The following is a 16956-nucleotide window of genomic DNA, read 5'->3' as shown; positions in this document are numbered from 1 at the left end:
AAGACTACATTTACTATTTTCTTTTTAATGATTTTCATATTTCTGTTTCCTTGAGCTGGTGACGCTCTCCCCAAAAGGTCTAGCTTTATTGGGATAGACTCCTAGGGACCCCTGCGACTTTTTCAGGGCTGTTTGAAAACCCTGCATCTACTCTGCTCCCGCCATATTTTAGAACGGCAAACACAGACCACTGAGGGTCCGATCCCCTTCTCCTTCAGGTTGCCCACCCAGTTGATAGTAGGTATTCACTAGAGTACATGACTTTGATTTTGATTTGTAGTGGACTCACCTTTCTACTCCTAATCTGTGGTTGGCTGTTTAACAAAAGTATAAATCATACCTCTTTTAATGCAGTCAAACTTAAGCAGAAAGACACCAGTAAAAGAAAATAAAAATCATTCTAGGGGCACCTGGGTGGCTCAGTCGGTTAAGCATCTGCTCAGGTCCTGGGATCTAGCTCCTGTGTCGGGCTCCCTGCTGAGCAGGGAGTCTGCTTCTCCCTTTCCTCCCTCTCCTCCCCGCCTGTGCTCTCTCTTGCTCTCTCTCTCTTTCAAATAAGTAAATAAAATCTTTTTTTTTTTTTGTAAATAAAATCTTAAAAAAAAACACTCCAAATGTTTCTATTGAAAGGTAACCACTAATTAACATTTGGGTGACTGGCCTTCTAGAAACTTCTCTGTGCATTATACACATACATGATTTTAAATAAGAATGGTTTTATACATCTTCTTTTGTAATCTTTTTTTTTTTTTTTTTTTTAAAGATAGCGAGAGAGAGAGAGAGCACAAGTGGGAAGGAGAGGGAGAAGCAGGCTCACTGCTGAGCAGGAAGGCTGATGCAGGGCTCCATCCCAACCTGAGTTGAAGGCTTCACTGACTGACCGCCCCTTGTAATCTGTTCTTAATCACCCACCAGTGTTGGTGTCTTTGCAAGTTAAGTATAGATCTGTGTAATTTTTTTTTTTTTGTCTGTGTAACTTTTAATGATTTTGTAGTGCATTTACCCAATTATGTATTTCCCCCCCGCTTTTCTTTTTCATTATAAACAAAGATAAACAGGTATCTTTGTGCATCTGTTTATTTCTTTAGAAAATAGTTCTGGAAGTGAAAGAGGTAACAGATCAGTTTGGAAATGAGCATTAGTAGCTTAACTTTTCTTGCCACAAATGGCTATTTGGAAGTGGTATATAAGAACTGTGAACTTTGGAGCTTCTGGGACCTTTGGTTTTGGTCTGGTGGTGGGGTGGGTAGTTTGAAGATGCCCCCGGGGTGGGGCAGCTGGCAGGTGCATCTCTAGGGCTCCCTTTGAACTAGTCATTGAGTTGCATGGGGCAGGCTGGTTTTGGAACTAACTCTGCTATTGTTTCAGAGGGTGGAATGGCTCCAAAGGTCACCTCTGAGCTGCTTCGGCAGCTGAGACAAGCCATGAGGAACACGGAGTATGTGGCCGAACCGATCCAGGCCTACATCATCCCGTCGGGAGATGCCCACCAGGTACTGAGTGGAGATGGGCCGGTGATGGATCTCATCAGCCTCTCCTCTGTTTTCATTCTTTTCCCCCATCCCCAGTGTCTTTGTAGGATTTTAGTTGTCAGTCCGCAACTGAGCATGTCCTCCAGGGCTTGGCACAGGGGCCTGTGTCTAATAGGGTCTCACTGAATGCTTGCTGACTTGGCCCTGACATCCTTAGTTCTGGTGAATGTAGGCAGCTTTCAATAACCTGCGGAAGCATTAATGGACAAAAGGAGGGGAAGAGGTCTAGGCCTTTGTGTTGCTTACATACTTTACCCCATCTTCTGTCACACCCTGTCCTTCCAAGAATTGTCCGTCCTGCCTACCTTCTCCCCATCCAGACTGTCCCATCCCTCTGACATGGCTGGAAGAACAGCCAGAAGGTTGTCGTGATCTCTACCCCAGCAGATTGTAGGCATAATTCTGAACACCACCCTCTCCTCTCCTTCCCCCACCAACCATTACCTTTGATGGAAGCAACTCAGTAAGTGCCCTTTACCTCTGAGAACACTAGTGCCCTAAACATGGAGGAGGTGGGTTTGGAGAGGTGGAGACTGCATGTGATGGGGCCGAAGGGCAGGAGGGTGAAAGGATTCTAGTATCTACTCTTTGAGGTTGTTGAGTCAGCAAGTGTTTGAATGGGACTGCAGGGTTCCAAAGGTGAATTTAAGATTAAACTCCTGCCCTCACTATGCTTATGGTTTGATAGAGGAAAGAGATAACATAAAAAGTACTGTTCTTACATGGAGTCATCTCTACATACATACTTTATAGCCTTCACTTATGTGCAAGGCACTGCCCTAGGTGAGTTGCAGGACACAAAGGTGAGAATGGCCCTGTTCTTGAGAAGCATATGGTTGAGTCATGGAGTAAAGACATGTCTGTATGACAAGGTGGAATGTGGCAGTGCCATCAAGAAAAGTGGACAGGGTCACCTGGGTGGCTCAGTGGGTTAAAGCTTCTGCCTTCGGCTCAGGTCATAATCCCAGGGTCCTGGGATAGAGCCCCGCATCGGGCTCTCTGTTCAGCGGGGAGCCTCCTTCCTCCTCTCTCTCTGCCTGCCTCTCTGCCTGCTTGTGATCTCTGTCTGTTTAAACAACAACAACAACAACAAAAAAAATGCGGACAAAGCACTGGAAGCTTGAGGGTGAGAGGGAAGATGATGGAAGGCTTCATGAGCAGGGGAGGCATTGGAACTGGATGTTGAAGAATGGGTAGAGTTGGATAAGTAGAGGAAGTGGAAAGGATTCTGGGTGGCAAGGTTAGTAGGAGCAAAGCGGAGATGCAGGGAAGGTTGAAGCGCTTTTTGGAAACACCATGGCAAATCCCCCTGGCAGAAGCCCAAGGAGGGCATAATCTATAGGGGGAAATACAGCTAGTCCTGTAGGATCCTTAAGTTGTAGGTAATAAAAACCGCCTTGAGGTCCTCTGAACAATGAAAAGGCTTTATAAGGCTATAAGGGCAGGGCCACTGCTTTGGCCCAACTCCAGCTTGTGAATGATGGTATCTGGACTTGTGGAATGTCAGGGCCTCAGATGGGGGGGTGGTGTCTCATGGAACCTGAGGGCAGGAACTCAGCTGGCCCAGAACAACTGGGATGGGAAGGGCTTCAGCTCTTGCTGTAGATCAGTTTCTCCCTTTTTTAGGCAAGGTAGATGGTAAGTAGGGGGCCATCCAACAGTTCCCACATTTATATCTCTTGCTCTTTTTTACTTTCAAGATACCAGACTGAGCTAGAACCTCAATCCCAAAATCCAGAGTCCTGGGTGAGAACTTGATTAGCACGGTAGCTTGGTGTTGAACCTGGGTCCTGGTGTGTGTGTGCGTGTGTGTGTGTGCGCCTATGTGGGATGGCAGGTAGTGCCGACATGACTGGTGAGGGTCCACCATGATGGAGGGGTGGCATGGAAGAGATTACTGTTAAATTGAACAGTTGCTAAAAGATGTCCACTTTAACTGGCCTCTCTTCTGCTCCTCCCAAAGGTGTCAGACCCCATGGTGGTGACAGTAGCGTTAACCTAGGGTAGCTAGGTTAGCAGGGTAGGGTAGCAGGAAGCTTGGACTCCTGCCTGGAAACAAGATTTCCTGGCCTCAGGAGCAAATGAAGGGCTGAAATGAATAACCAAAGGGATTGGATATTTTGGGGCAATAGCGTGAAGTTCAGTGTACTTCGGTGTTTGGAACAGTATTCCCCAAACGGTATTTCACAGTATTCCTGTTGTGTCTCAAGGTGTTCTGCAGAAAGCATATTCAGTGGTCAAGAAAATAGTGAAATGAGCTTCTTTTTATTATTATTATTAATTTTATTATTATCCTATGTTATTATTTATTTTTATTATTATGGTAAGCAATTTTAACATTAAATTTATCATCTCAGCTATTTTTTTTTTAAGATCTTATTTATTTGAGAGTGAATGAGAAAGACCATGCATGAGTGAGGTGGGGGGTTGTGAGGAGGGGTTGTGAGGGAGAGGGAGAAGCAGACTTCCTGCTGAGCAGGGCCAACCTGGGGCTCAGTCCCAGCACCCTGGGATCATGACCTCAGCTGAAGGCAGATGTTTAACTGACTGAGCCACCCAGGCGCCCCCATCTCAACTATTTCTAAGTGTATAGCACAGTAGTGTTAACTCTGTGTACATTGTTGGGTAATAGATCTCTAGAACTTCTACATCTTGTGGAACTGAAACTCTGTATCCATTGAATGTCCCCTACCCTCGCCTCCCACTAATCACCACTCTACTTTCAGTTTCTAAGAGTTTGACTGCTTTATATACCTTATATAAATGGAATCAAACCATTGTCTTTTTGTGACTGCCTTATGTCACTTAGCATAATGTCTTTAAGGTATAGCTTATGACAGGATTTCCTTTTTATTAATTTTTTACTTTTTTCAAAGATTTTATTTATTTATTTGAGAGAGAGAGAGACAGTGAGAGAGAACATGAGAAGGGAGAAGGTCAGAGGGAGAAGCAGACTCCTTGTGGGGCTGGGAGCCTGATGCGGAACTCGATCCCGGGACTCCAGGATCATGACCTGAGCTGAAGGCAGTGGCTTAACCAACAGCCACCCAGGTGCCCAGGATTTCCTTTTGAAAGGCAGAATGATAACCCATTGTATGTATATGCCATTTTTTTTTTTTTTTTATATACCACATTTAAAAAAATCTTTTCATCTATTGATGAACATTTAGGTTGCTTCCAGTTCTTGGCTCTTGTGTATAATGCTACAGTGAACATGGGTATATAAATGTCTCTTCAGGATCCTGTTTTCAGTTATTTTGGATGTATACCCAGAAGTGGAATTGCTGAATCATATAGCAGTTCTATGTTTTTTTTTTAAAGTAAACTCTATCTCTAATGTGGGGCTCGAACTCAGGACCCCAAGATCAAGAGTCGCATGCCTCTATTGACTGAGCTGGCTAGGCGCTCCAGTAATTCTTTTTTAATTTATTGAGGAACTCATACTGCTCATACTGCTTTTTATGGTGGCTGTACCATTTTACATTCTCCTAGCTGTACACAAGGGTTCCAGCCAGCATTTCTTTTATTTTTTGTTCAGTTTTATTTTTGGAATCCTAACAGGTATGAGGTAGTATCTCCTTGTGGTTTTGATTTCCATTTTCATGATGATTAGTGATGTTGAGCATCTTTCCTATGCTTGTTGGCCAACTGTATGTCTCTTTCCAAGAAATGTCTATTCAAGTCCTTTGCTCTTTTGAACAGTTTCATAACTGCAGGACTTCTCAGGGCCTTTAATATGCAGATGTGCACTATGAAACTATAAGGAGAGGATGAGGTATTCAGCATTTTCTAGACTTAAAATGTTCATGGCATTCCCACAGTCTTCTCAGGGGCAGGCTCAGGGACTCAGTGTTTCATGGAATTCCTTGGTCCGTTGACCCACAGTAGTACTTTTCATGCTATTACGGGTCAGAACTTGATCCTTGAAGAGGTGAGAGGAAAGGGAGATCCTTGTGTGGGGAGGAGAAGCCACTGAAGACTGGGGTTCTGCATGTAAACGTGGGCAAAGGAGGAGGCGAGAAAGTACGAGTTGTGAGTATAGGAGAAGTAGCAGATCCGGCTGGAGCGGGGGCTGGTGGCATGTGAAGAAGCCATGGTGTGGGGTACATTACTGTTGGATTGAGTAGGCAGTGGGGAGGTGGGGGGAGGTGGGTGCAGTGTAGGGTGGGGGTTGGTAACGATTCTTCCATTCACCTCTGTTCTCTAGGATAGACGAACAAGACTCACCACCTTCACAGGAACCAAAGCTTCATCTTAGCTGAGGACTAGGTGAATAAGTAGGTTGGTCAACACAGTCTGGGCCTGAGTCATGGTAGGAGACTAGGTGACAGGCACCCCAGCATTTAGGAAGGGCAGACTTTAGCCTTGTCCCTGAAGAAATCCTGCCCCCCCCATCTCCTGTCAGTGCCAGGCTTTAGCCTTTGGACTTAATGCTTCATGTCATGTGGATTCTGTACTGATGCACTAGCGATGTTTTCCAGTTTCTGCCTTTCCAGCATCAGGCAGTTGCCCTGGACTGATGGGATTGCAACCATTCTATCTCAGTTTTGAGCAGGATGATGGTTCCTGTGGTGGGAGCACATTATGTGGCAATTGGTGTGGGGTCTTCAGTGAGTCACTATCTCAGCGTGGGTTCTCCAGAGGGACAGAACCAATAGGAGATATAGAGATGTATCCGTACAGAGAGACTAATCCTGAGGGATAGGCTCCCACATGAGGCTTCCCTGGTTCACTTCGAATTTGAACTGGAACTTGAACTGCACCACGAGGGCTCCTAGTTCTCCAGCTTGCACACAGCACCGATGGCGTGTGTCCCTGTCTGAGTTAAAGGCCTGAGAACACGGAACGGTGATCTCTGAGGTCAGAAGAAGATGGTTGTCTCAGCGCTAATGAGAGAGCAAATTCCACTTTCCTCTATACCTTCAGCGGATTGGATGCTGAGCACATAGGTAGGACAGTCTTCAGTCTGCTGATTCAGATGTTGTCTCTTCCAGAAACCACCTCAATAGTGTTTTCCCAGCTAGCTCTCTGGGGATGCCTTAATCTCCAGGGTGACACAGAAAATTCGCCCTCACAGTTCCCTAGCACACTGTTGTGTGAAATCGAGTGTCCCCTCTGAGAGGGTCGCACAGCCTGTTGTAGCGTCCCGGCGGAAGACTCCTTACAATTCTGCTTCATTCATGAGCCTTCACCTCTAGGGGAGGCCTTGGTGGAGGAAAGGCTGGACTGTTATTTGAATTAAAAGTTGAAAGTTTTCTGATTTAGGGTGGGTTGGGATTTCAGTTTGTATTCTTCTTTCTGGAGTTAGGATACAGTCTATATGCGTACTAGTAGGGGATGTCCTTGTAGCCAAGATAAGCCAGGTTTATTTCGATATTCTTCATTTTGGGTGGTGTTCTTGAGCCATTTTTTTTTTCTTGTTATTATAAAGCTGTTAATTTTTTTTTTAATTTTATTTTTTATAAACATATAATATATTTTTATCCCCAGGGGTACAGGTCTGTGAATCGCCAGGTTTACACACTTCACAGCACTCACCATAGCACATACCCTCCCCAATGTCCATAATCCCACCCCCCCAACCCCCCTCCCCCCATTAACCCTCAGTTTGTTTTGTGAGATTAAGAGTCACTTATGGTTTGTCTCCCTCCCAATCCCATCTAAAGCTGTTAATTTTTAAAATATTTTTTATTTAAAAAAATTTTTTTTAAAGATTTTTATTTACTTATTTGACATAGAAACAGTGAGAGAGGGAACACAAGCAGGGGGAGTGGGAGAGGGAGAAGCAGGCCTCCTGCTGAGCAGGGAGCCCGACACGGGGCTCAACGCTGGGACCCTGGGATCATGACCTGAGCGGAAGGCAGACACCCAAACTGAATGAGCCACCCAGGCGCCCTATAAAGTTGTTTCTAATCTGATACCCTGATTTGGGCCTAATATGCCCAAAGCAGCTCCTTGTTAAACTTGGGAATGGCAGTGAGACTGGCCAAACCACAGGTGACATTCCAGGTTCTCCACAGCTCTTCATCCCCTGATAATGATCCCAGAATTTTTTTTTTTTTTTAAAGATTTTATTTATTTATTTGACAGAGATCACAAGTAGGCAGAGAGGCAGGCAGAGAGAGAGAGAGGAGGAAGCAGGCTCCCCGCGGAGCAGAGACCCCGATGTGGGGCTCGATCCCAGGACCCTGGGGACATGACCTGAGCCAAAGGCAGAGGCTTTAACCCACTGAGCCACCCAGGCGCCCCATGATCCCAGAATTTTATAATTGGATGGCTTCTCCCTGGATGAGGAATCTGTGAGTCAGGGATTTAGGTTTTTATCAGATACTAGGGACCCACTGAGGGCTTTGGAACAAGAGAGTGACACAATTAATCAAAGGTGCAGTGTTGAGTGTGGTTTGGAGAAGGGACATACTGGGAGCCGAGAAGGCATTGGGAGACCATTGCGGGATCCCGGAGTCAGGGTCTGGAGGGCTTGGACTTGGTGCTGGCTTTAGGAGCAGAGAACAGTGGAAGGATTTGGAGAAGCAGTAGAACACAGATTGAGTGTGGACCTTATAGGTAGATGGCAGAGGGGCTTGGGAAGGTTGGAACCTGGGAGGATTTGTGGGGTCATCCAGAGAAACAAATGAGAAGTCCTGAGCTCCTTGTTTCAGTACCTTTGGCGAGGTGGGGCATAGTTGGGGTGACTGCTACTTGGGACTCTGGGGCCTTGCTGGGACTGTGAGGACAAGGAGCAAGGAAGGGTTGGCTTTGTGTGTGACCTGCCACAGCAGCTTTCCCAGTAATAGAGAGGCTGCTGTTCTCTGTGGCTCTTGTTCCTGATTGTTTCCTTTCAGGCTAGATTGAGGGTTGATGGAATTTCTCCTACGGGTGGGGTAGGGAGGGTGCTGGAGAGTGAAGGGGAATCTTGAATTCTGTCCTTTGTGTGCTTTCCGAAACACAAATACACACACCCACACACTGTTCCATGCTAGAGAGAAAATGTACCCCAAATGCATAATTACGCGAGGACAAGGCACACCAGGAGTCTGCTTCTCGCTGTCCTCTGCAACTCTTGAGGGTTCGTTCTTTGTAAACCCAGAACAAGGGTTGTGGTAATCATGAGTTTGGGCCCAGGGGGACTTTCACAGTGAGGAATTGTCCATTCTTTCCGGGAATCTCATTGCTTTCATGTCCCATCTAAGCCAAACATTGAGATTCGGCCCTGCCACTGGCTCCAAACCCGGAGAATCCTTGGTTAGGGCCAGAGCTGTGCCAGCACTGCTTGGAAATCCAGAGTCTTTATCCTCCCCATCTTTAAGGCTTCATATTCTGCTCCTGGGCGTAGTGTAATCAAAGGGTCATGTTCTGTCAGAGGTGATTCTGCCAACTTGAGTTTTTGGCTATTTTTATGGTTCCTCCTTCTGGAAGACTTGAATCAGATTTTCCTAACCTCTGTCCTACTCCCTTTCTTCCTGGAGTCAGCTTCCTGTTTTGTATTTCTTAAACAGACTCTCTTCTAGGGTGGAGTAGTGATTTTATCACAGAGTGATTTTATCCACTGTATTAATTAGAGTATTGCTAGCAGAGGTCCCACATCTCACAGTTTTAGTGGCCTGGTACTTGTCTCTTGTTTACATAGTGGTCTGGAGTGGGTGTTCTGGGTTGGTGTGTGACTTTCTTCTACTAGGAAGAGAGTGATTCGGAGATCCAGGCTCTTTCCATCCTCTGATGCCATTATTCCAGCTCGTGGAAGGGGGAGGAGTATGGAGAGGGCACATTGCTTTTTAACTGTCCTGACCCAGACATCACCTCGGCCCCACATTCCATTGGTAAGAACTAGGCATGTGACTCCACCTAGCTGCATGGGGACCTGGGAAATGAAATCCTAGACGGGAATATAGTTGTTGGCAACAGGTGGGGGTGTGTTATCATCACCTAAGGCAGGGCATGGATAAATGCCAGTGTGGATGATCCTGAAAAATTCTGATACATGGCTGTTCTCTGAGTTTGGAATGGGTCAAAAAGCTTTTGGGGAAGAGAACATGTTTGAGCTGGATTTTAAGAGGTGGCTAAAGTTTTTTTTTTCCCTATTTATAGATGTGCTTTATTTGGCTGTGTATTATTTACATTGTTTGAATTCAGTGCCAACCCTTAAAAGTTAGGTGATCTCTCACAAACACACATCTATTTAGCTTCTGAAATACTGCAGGGTGGGAACATGTGGCTTGCATTCTAGCATGAAAGGACTCAGAGCTGAGAAGAGCTGCTCTCTGGAAAAGTTACTTCCTTATCCTGCTTTACTTACTTAGTTTAATTGCCTGTACCCCAAGACATTGAAGTTTGAACCCACAGTTACAATCCCTGCTGGTCTGAAAAATGTGTTATTTTCGTACTGCTGCTGTAACAAATGACCACAGACTTAGTGGCTTACAATAACAGAAACCTATTATCGTATAGTTCTGGAGTCTACAGTAGGTCTACAGCTGTGTTTTTTTCTCGAGGCTCCAGGGGACAGTCTGTTTCCTTGCCTTTTCCTGTTTCTAGAGGCCACCTACATTCCTTGGGATGTAGCCCTTCCTTCACCTTCAGAGATGACTAAGGTTTTAACTAGGTAGAGGAAAAAGGTTCATTTTTCCTTCTGCTTGTTCGTTTTTTCAGCAGATACTGGTTAAGGGCCAGACCAGTACGTGTTACCTATGCTGTGATAGGGTTAGGGATGGGGACAAAAAAAGACAAATACCCCGGACTCATGGAACTTCTATTTTGGGGCAGGTTAATACAATAATAATGTAAGAAAGAAGAGAGCATCTAGAAAAATGTGCTGTACTCAGAGGTAAAGGCCAAGTGGCCACTCTGGGTGGTCCAGGCAAGCCCCTCTGCGGGGGTGACATCTGATCTGAAATGCAGTGATGAGAAGGAGCTTGCCGTGCCACCATCAAGGAGAGCCTTTGGTAAGCACAAGAAAGAGCCTGTGCAAAGGCCCCGAAGCAGGAATGAGCTTGGGAAGTACAGAGAACAGAAAGCAGGCAGTGTGGCTTGAATGTCTCGAATGGCTGGGAGAGTGGAGGAGAGCTCTGAGAGGACGGCAGGGCCCAGTCGGGCAGTTCATTGGACACTGGGCTGGGTTTGGGTTTTATCCTAAGTATGATGGGAAGATTTCGGCAGGTTTTGAACAGGATGCTAACAGGGCCTACAGAGACATTTGGGAAAGCTCACTCTGAGTGTGTGCGAAGAATGGGTTTTTGGGTCCTTGGTCGAGGTGGAGATGTTGGAGGCCTAGACTGAATGCTGGTCTTAGAGATGGAGAGAAATGGTGGTTTTGGAGAAAAAGCCAATAGCTCTGCTTCCTTGTTTCTTTTTCCCAGCATGCTAAGGCTTTGGCTTATTTTAGACCTTTTTCTATTCTCTAGGGAGAATGTTCTTGGGTTTTGCCAGCTCCACTGCTGGGGGAAGAGTGGGAGGCCCAGGCCCAGTGCTTGTCTGGACCCTGCCTAGCCTGTTGGTGTGGAGGTGACAGCTTCGGTCAGTGACGGCTTCCTGGCATGTTGACTACTTAGGTCATGTCTAGACATTCTTGCCCAGACCTTGTCTTGATCCCAAACCAAACATGTTCACCTGCTGTTAATTCCACCTCCCTTTGGAGAAACCTGCCTCCTTCCTTTGTGGATAGGCAACTCCTCTGAGAGGCCCTGTCCCTCCCCTCGGGCTTGCCCGGGACGGGTGGGGCATTCCTGGAGAGGTGCGTCCCTGCCTGGAAGAGTCTGGCTGTGCCAAGATGAGCAGTACTTCTCTGCCTGCCCTTTGCTGGCATCCTCACTGTGTGTCACAGGTGGGTGAGCCCCAAGCAGGGGAACCTCCTTGTCCAGCAGAAGTGTCCGCTGGGTCTTCCCCATTGTGTACTGTGAGTTAGAGCACCAGACTTACTTTCGTTGACTTAGTTTGCCCAGCCTCTTGGCTGCTTTCTCATCGTTCAGGAAGAAACTAATACTCTCTGTTCCATTGCATATATGCAGCCCTCTCAGCTTTCTGGTGAGTTGTTTTAAACATTAACTTACTCTTCCTCACAGCAACCCCAGGAGAAGGGAGGGATCTCCTCTGCCCTCCATTTTTTACTTGCACCCAGTGATTACTGGGTTGTAATCAAATGAGAATTCTGCAGTTCATAAATGCTGCTGGGGGCCATTTCTTCTTGTTCTTAGTGCTAAGATCAAGTGTTCTTCTCTGTTTTGGGAATAAAACATGTGCCTGCTGGCACTTGCTGCAGTCTGAAGAGAGCTGTTTTAGAAATGAGGAACTGAGCCTGAGAGATGCCGTGAGCCTTGCTGCGGACCACATCGCGGGGCCTGCTGGTGGCAGGTGTCACCTAGAGCCCTATTGTGGTTCCCTCCTCTGGCTCCTTTGGCATCCCCATGGGTAGCGGTCCTGTGGCCGCTTTGGGGCTGTGGCTGCAGCTACCTTGGTAAAAGGGACAGGAGTGAGACGCGGATGCCTTCTCATCCCTACTTTGTTTGTCTAAAAAGGCCTTGGTCCGGCTGCCCCACACTCCATCCTCAGCATTCTTAACCCCGCCGGGTCCTTTAGCTCCAGAGAAAGCTGCCAACAGAAGGAGCTGCAGCTCTGGTTTCCGGCCCAGCACATCCTGGCCCTGCTGCTGACCTGGGGGTGGGCAGGTTGATTAAAGTTTCTGTCTTCACCCTTCAGGTTTCTCTTTTGCCAATAGTCTTGTTCTGGAGAGTTGTTATGAGGATGGGAGATGATGGGTCATATGGCAGCTGCATGGCCGAGTGCCTCACAGCCCAACTTCAAGGCCTACCTCTGCTGTTCATGGGACTTTGGAGAAGTTACTTAACTCTCTGTGCTTCACGGGCTGTTGGCGGAAGGCACCCCGTGGCCATGTACCCTCTGCACGGGAATGAGAACCTACTGTGTTCTCCAGTCTCCCACCCCTTGCATTTAGAGGCAGGGGAATGGCAAAGACCTGGTTTGGGTTATGACGTTTTCTTTTGCTGAAGCCTCCTGGGTTGGAGGGAGCGTTTCCATGTATTTCCTAATAGGAAGGGACAGGGTCTGCATAGGAGCGATTGGTGATGCTGCCTTGGAGGGGAACCCACACAGGAAGTTCAGAAACAAGCTCATGCCTAAAGAGATCTCAGAGAATTATTGGCACCTAAAGCAGAAATTCAGCCTTTCCCTTCAGAAAAATAACAGATGCCTAAATGTCAGTGGTAAGGAAGGGAGAAGGCTGTTGGTTTGTTTTTTGAGTAAGATGTCAGTGAGGAGATCACAGTTTATTATGTTTTGTCTTGATTTGCTTTTTGTTCTCCAGAAGAAGAAATAGAGGCTGGCGGGAATAGCCCTCTTAGCCCTTCATTAATTAGGGTCTTCTGCTGTGTGCGCCATTTGTTTTTCATGTTCAGCTTGACTTTTCTGCTAGGCTGTCTGTTCCTCGATGGTGCCCAGGCTTTGCCAGCCTCTGTGTGCCTGCTGGGCCTCGCACACAGCTGAGCACGTGGAGAGCGGTCGCCCGTGACCGGTCAAGGTCCACTTCTCCTTCCTTTTTGTTTTCCAGAGCGAGTACATTGCTCCGTGTGACTGTCGGCGGGCCTTCGTCTCTGGATTTGACGGCTCTGCGGGTGAGTTGCTAAATTCTCTCTTGGTTCTTTCTGTACTTTCGTTCGCTTCCCAAAAATAACTGGGCCAAGTTTCAGCCTGTGACAGAACCAGAAAGAAAATGTAAACCAGACACTCCCCCCTGGAGCCTCTGCAGAGAGGTGTGAACTCCCAGCATCCCCCAGCTCTCAAAGTTCACCTTTCAGTGGCCGTTTTCTTGATGCTTTTGCTATTAAAGTTTTATTTATTTTTCTTACTTATTTTTTTTTTTGCTCTTAAAGTTTTAAAACATTTTTCTTTAAAAACGTTTTGAACTTTTTATTGAATATAGCATACATACGGAAAATTACATCAATTAAACTGAAAATACCTGTTTAACTAGTACTCTACATAAGAAATGGGACCCTCACCGCACCCCAGAACCTCTGCCTCAGCTTGCTGGTCCTGTGTAATAACAGGTTCAATAATTTCACTTTCAGTTTAAATAACAGAGGTTCATGTTGAGCTGCATTGCTGCCCTGCCCTAACTTTTCCAAAACCGTGCTCCTGAATTTTCGGGTGATTTCTCCCCGCCTCAGATTCCCTTCTGTTAAGCTAGCTAGGCTCCTAGGCTCGGGAAGAACTGCTTCCTTTCATAGACGTGCTCGTGTTGGTTGGCCGCTCTGCCAAAAGCCCCAGGTTCTGTGGGGCCTGTGGGGACTGAGGGCAGGTAGGGGTGGGAGGCGTGAACTCCCTGCTGGTGACCAGCGAGTCACTGTGAGTACTGAGACTCCGCTTGGTTTCTCTCAGGAAAGGTGCAGCAGTTCCCTCGGGGCATTTGCAGGAGCAGACTGTTGTGATCACTGTGCTGGAATCCTCTCCACGTCTGTCTTGTTCAATATGAGACCATTTTGACTGCAGGTGCTTAGCCCCCTGTTCTGCCGGTCTTGCAAGTGGGGTTTTGTGCTGGGACCAGTCAGCTGGGGCTGCCTGAGGACTTCTTCCTTCAGACCGTGACCTGCAGCTGGTTCTCAGGGGCATCGACTTCTCTAGCCTAGACCTTTTCAGAGGCCCACCTGTCCCCTAGAGTGAGTGGTGGTGTGAGGCTGGGCCGCACAGAGCCGGTGCTTCTCACTGGGCTTGCTGGCCTGCTGCTGTCATGTGCGGTTGTCTATGTGGTTGTCAGAAGCCTTTCTTTTTTTTTTTTTTTTTTTTTTGCGCCCCTGCTCCAGGCACGGCCATTGTCACGGAAGAGCACGCGGCCATGTGGACTGACGGACGCTACTTTCTCCAGGCGGCCAAGCAGATGGACAGCAACTGGACGCTCATGAAGATGGGTGTGTAGAGGCTCAGCCAGACCGACTTCAGCTGGCCAGCTCTGGGAAGGGACCTGAGCATTCCTCAGGGTGTCTGGATCTTAACCCTTTGATGAGGTCAAGGACCCTTTCGAGAATTCAGGGTGTGTTAGTCCTCTTGGACTGCCATAACAAAATCCCATGGACTAGGTCCCTTAAACAACAGAAGTCTGTTTTCTCAGCTCTGAAGGCTGGAAGTCTAAGATCAGGGTGCCAGCCTGGTCAGGTTCTGGGGACAGCCCTCCTCCCGATTGACAGACAGCTGCCTTCTCACTGTGTCCTTACCTGGCAGAGAGAGAGATCTCTCTTCTGAAAGGGCCACTGATAGTATGAGATGAGAGCGCCACCCTTATGACTTAAACATACAAGTTTTGGGGGATGCAACCCAGTTCATGGTGCAGGAAAGCCCCCTTTCTCTCACATGCACACGCACACGCACATGCACACCCAGAGGCAGACATTTATTATAAATGGACAGGTGGCGGACTTTAGACTTTCTGACTGCCTGCCTCTGTTACGGTGTGTGCACCCTGCACATATGTGTCTACTCGTGTCTGTGTGTGTACATACGTACTGGTGTCCATCTGCATTTCAGAAGTGAGCACAGGTTAATTTCTTTATTGTTTAGAAAAAATAGACATCTTAATACTTTCTGCTTCACCCCAGTGGATCATTCAGTCTACCCCTGGAGTATGGGTATCTTTGGGGCCCACTTCTCCAGCTGTCAGCACACTAGGGGTCAGAGTGTCAGAGGGGCAAATTCTATCTGCCTGCTCCTTCATGTAGGTATGTGGCGGCCCTGGGGAGGAGTCCTCCTTCCTTCCAAGTCCCTCTCTACTTCACTGTGTCTTTCCTAAGCCCCCCCTTTCCTCAGGCATCTCTCCTGTGCAGGGAAATTCTGGTGGGTTTGGTTGGGGAGTGAATCATCCCTGGGATTTTGCCAGCTATCTGTCTGCTAGGAAATAGCATGACTTCATCCTATAGAAGTCATACTAGGGGCATTAAAAGAAACTTCGTTAGTAAGTGGCTTTCTAGCGGTTTGGAAAGAAATAGCCAAGAATCAAATAGCAAAATAACAACTCAGTGCCAGCTTTTAGGCAGTTTTTTGGAATTGAGATTTATGAGCTCATTTCTTTATAAACCTTTGAACTTCCCCTCTGTGGTTATGTGGTTATCAGCAGTCATGAGGGAAAACAGTAAAGATAAGTACTGTTTTAGAACATACGAACTTTCACTCTAAATATAGATCTATTTCACCAAGAAGTTAACTTGTTAGTAAAAATTTGATCAGTTAAGAAGCATACATCCAAACATAGAAGGTATTGGCTCAGATTAAAGAAAAACTGGAATATCAAAAATAACTTTAGTTCCTTTCTTGAAGCTCATTTGGTGTCCTGTGACTAGTCTCTTGGAAACGCAAAGGGCTGTTTGCTCTTGGGCATTGGGAAGCCAGGGAGCCATCATAAAGATGATGGTGACTGGACTGTGTGGCCCTCTTGTAATCTTTGGAAAGATTTCTTTGCTGGTGAGACTTGTGTCAGCCGTCCAGTCGGGCCTGGTTCAGGGCTGGGAGCCTCCTGTCTACCATCCTGCCTTCCAGTGAGGGGAGAGCACTGTGGCACGTGTTTCCCTTACCTGGTGTGAGATGTGAGGAAGGTCCCCCGCTCCCAGCCTTCGCCATTTGCCACCCAGGTGCTCATCAAGTGCCCAGGAGTGGCAAAGTGACCAAAGGCTGAGAGGATGTCCTTTGCAATGACGCTTGTACCTTTGTTGCAGTGGTTCCCAGGATGCCATTTTTACCAGGAGTCAAATGAAAATCTGCCTGCCTTTCTTTCTTTCTTTCTTTCTTCTTTCTTTCTTTCTTTTTTTTCTTTTTCTTTCTTTCTTTCTTCTTACCCCTATGTTTTGTTTTTTGTTTTAAAGATTTATTTATTTTAGAAGAGAGGGAGAGCACAAACAGGAGGGGCAGAGGGAAAGGGAGAGAGAATGTCAAGTAGACTCTGTGCTGAGTGTAGGGCCCGATGCGAGGCTCAGTCCCACACACCTGAGATCACGACCTGAGCCGAAACCAAGAGTTGGACGCTTAACCATCTGATCCACCCCAGGTGCTCCATCATATGCTTTTACATATACCATCTTACCCTTCTTGCAGCCTTCCAGGATTGAGGAAAGTTCCGATTTTCCAAGTGCTGCCCGTCCACCTTATAGAAAGAAGGTGCTTTGTAAAGACCCTGTTAACATGATGTTGGTGAATTGCATCCTTCTGGGTAGGACTACAAGCTTGGGTGCATTGGGGATTGTTTCTTCTACTTTCTTCCCTCTCTAGGTCTGAAGGACACACCAACTCAGGAAGACTGGCTGGTGAGTGTACTTCCCGAAGGATCCAGGGTTGGTGTGGACCCACTGATTATTCCTACAGGTGAGTGAGCTGGAGTCCTTCCAGCGTGGGTGAGGACGTGGATTCTAGATGGTTCTCCATATTCCTAATTTGC

The 16956-nt window shown here is 47.0% G+C and overlaps 1 protein-coding gene across 8 annotated transcripts in view; it reads left to right on the top strand.

Moving 5' to 3' along the window:
* Positions 1 to 16956, top strand: part of LOC111144812 (X-prolyl aminopeptidase 1) — a 53010-nt gene that overhangs the window by 13938 nt on the left and 22116 nt on the right. For 7 of the 8 annotated variants that reach the window (XM_022499301.1, XM_022499305.1, XM_022499303.1 and 4 more), the window contains 4 exons: positions 1369 to 1493; positions 13090 to 13153; positions 14342 to 14446; positions 16791 to 16883. In XM_022499301.1, coding sequence (XP_022355009.1) covers positions 1369 to 1493; positions 13090 to 13153; positions 14342 to 14446; positions 16791 to 16883 — 387 coding nt within the window. Of the gene's footprint in view, positions 1 to 819; positions 934 to 1368; positions 1494 to 13089; positions 13154 to 14341; positions 14447 to 16790; positions 16884 to 16956 lie in introns of those variants that run through there. The other variant, XM_022499306.1, reaches the window with a different exon arrangement.

The sequence above is a fragment of the Enhydra lutris genome, unplaced genomic scaffold (assembly GCF_002288905.1).
Source record: "Enhydra lutris kenyoni isolate GAN:26980312 unplaced genomic scaffold, ASM228890v2 scaffoldscaffold12, whole genome shotgun sequence".
Taxonomy (NCBI): Eukaryota; Metazoa; Chordata; class Mammalia; order Carnivora; family Mustelidae; genus Enhydra; species Enhydra lutris.
The sequence above is the reverse complement of the archived record's forward strand: the minus strand, read 5'-3'. Positions and strand labels throughout refer to the sequence as shown.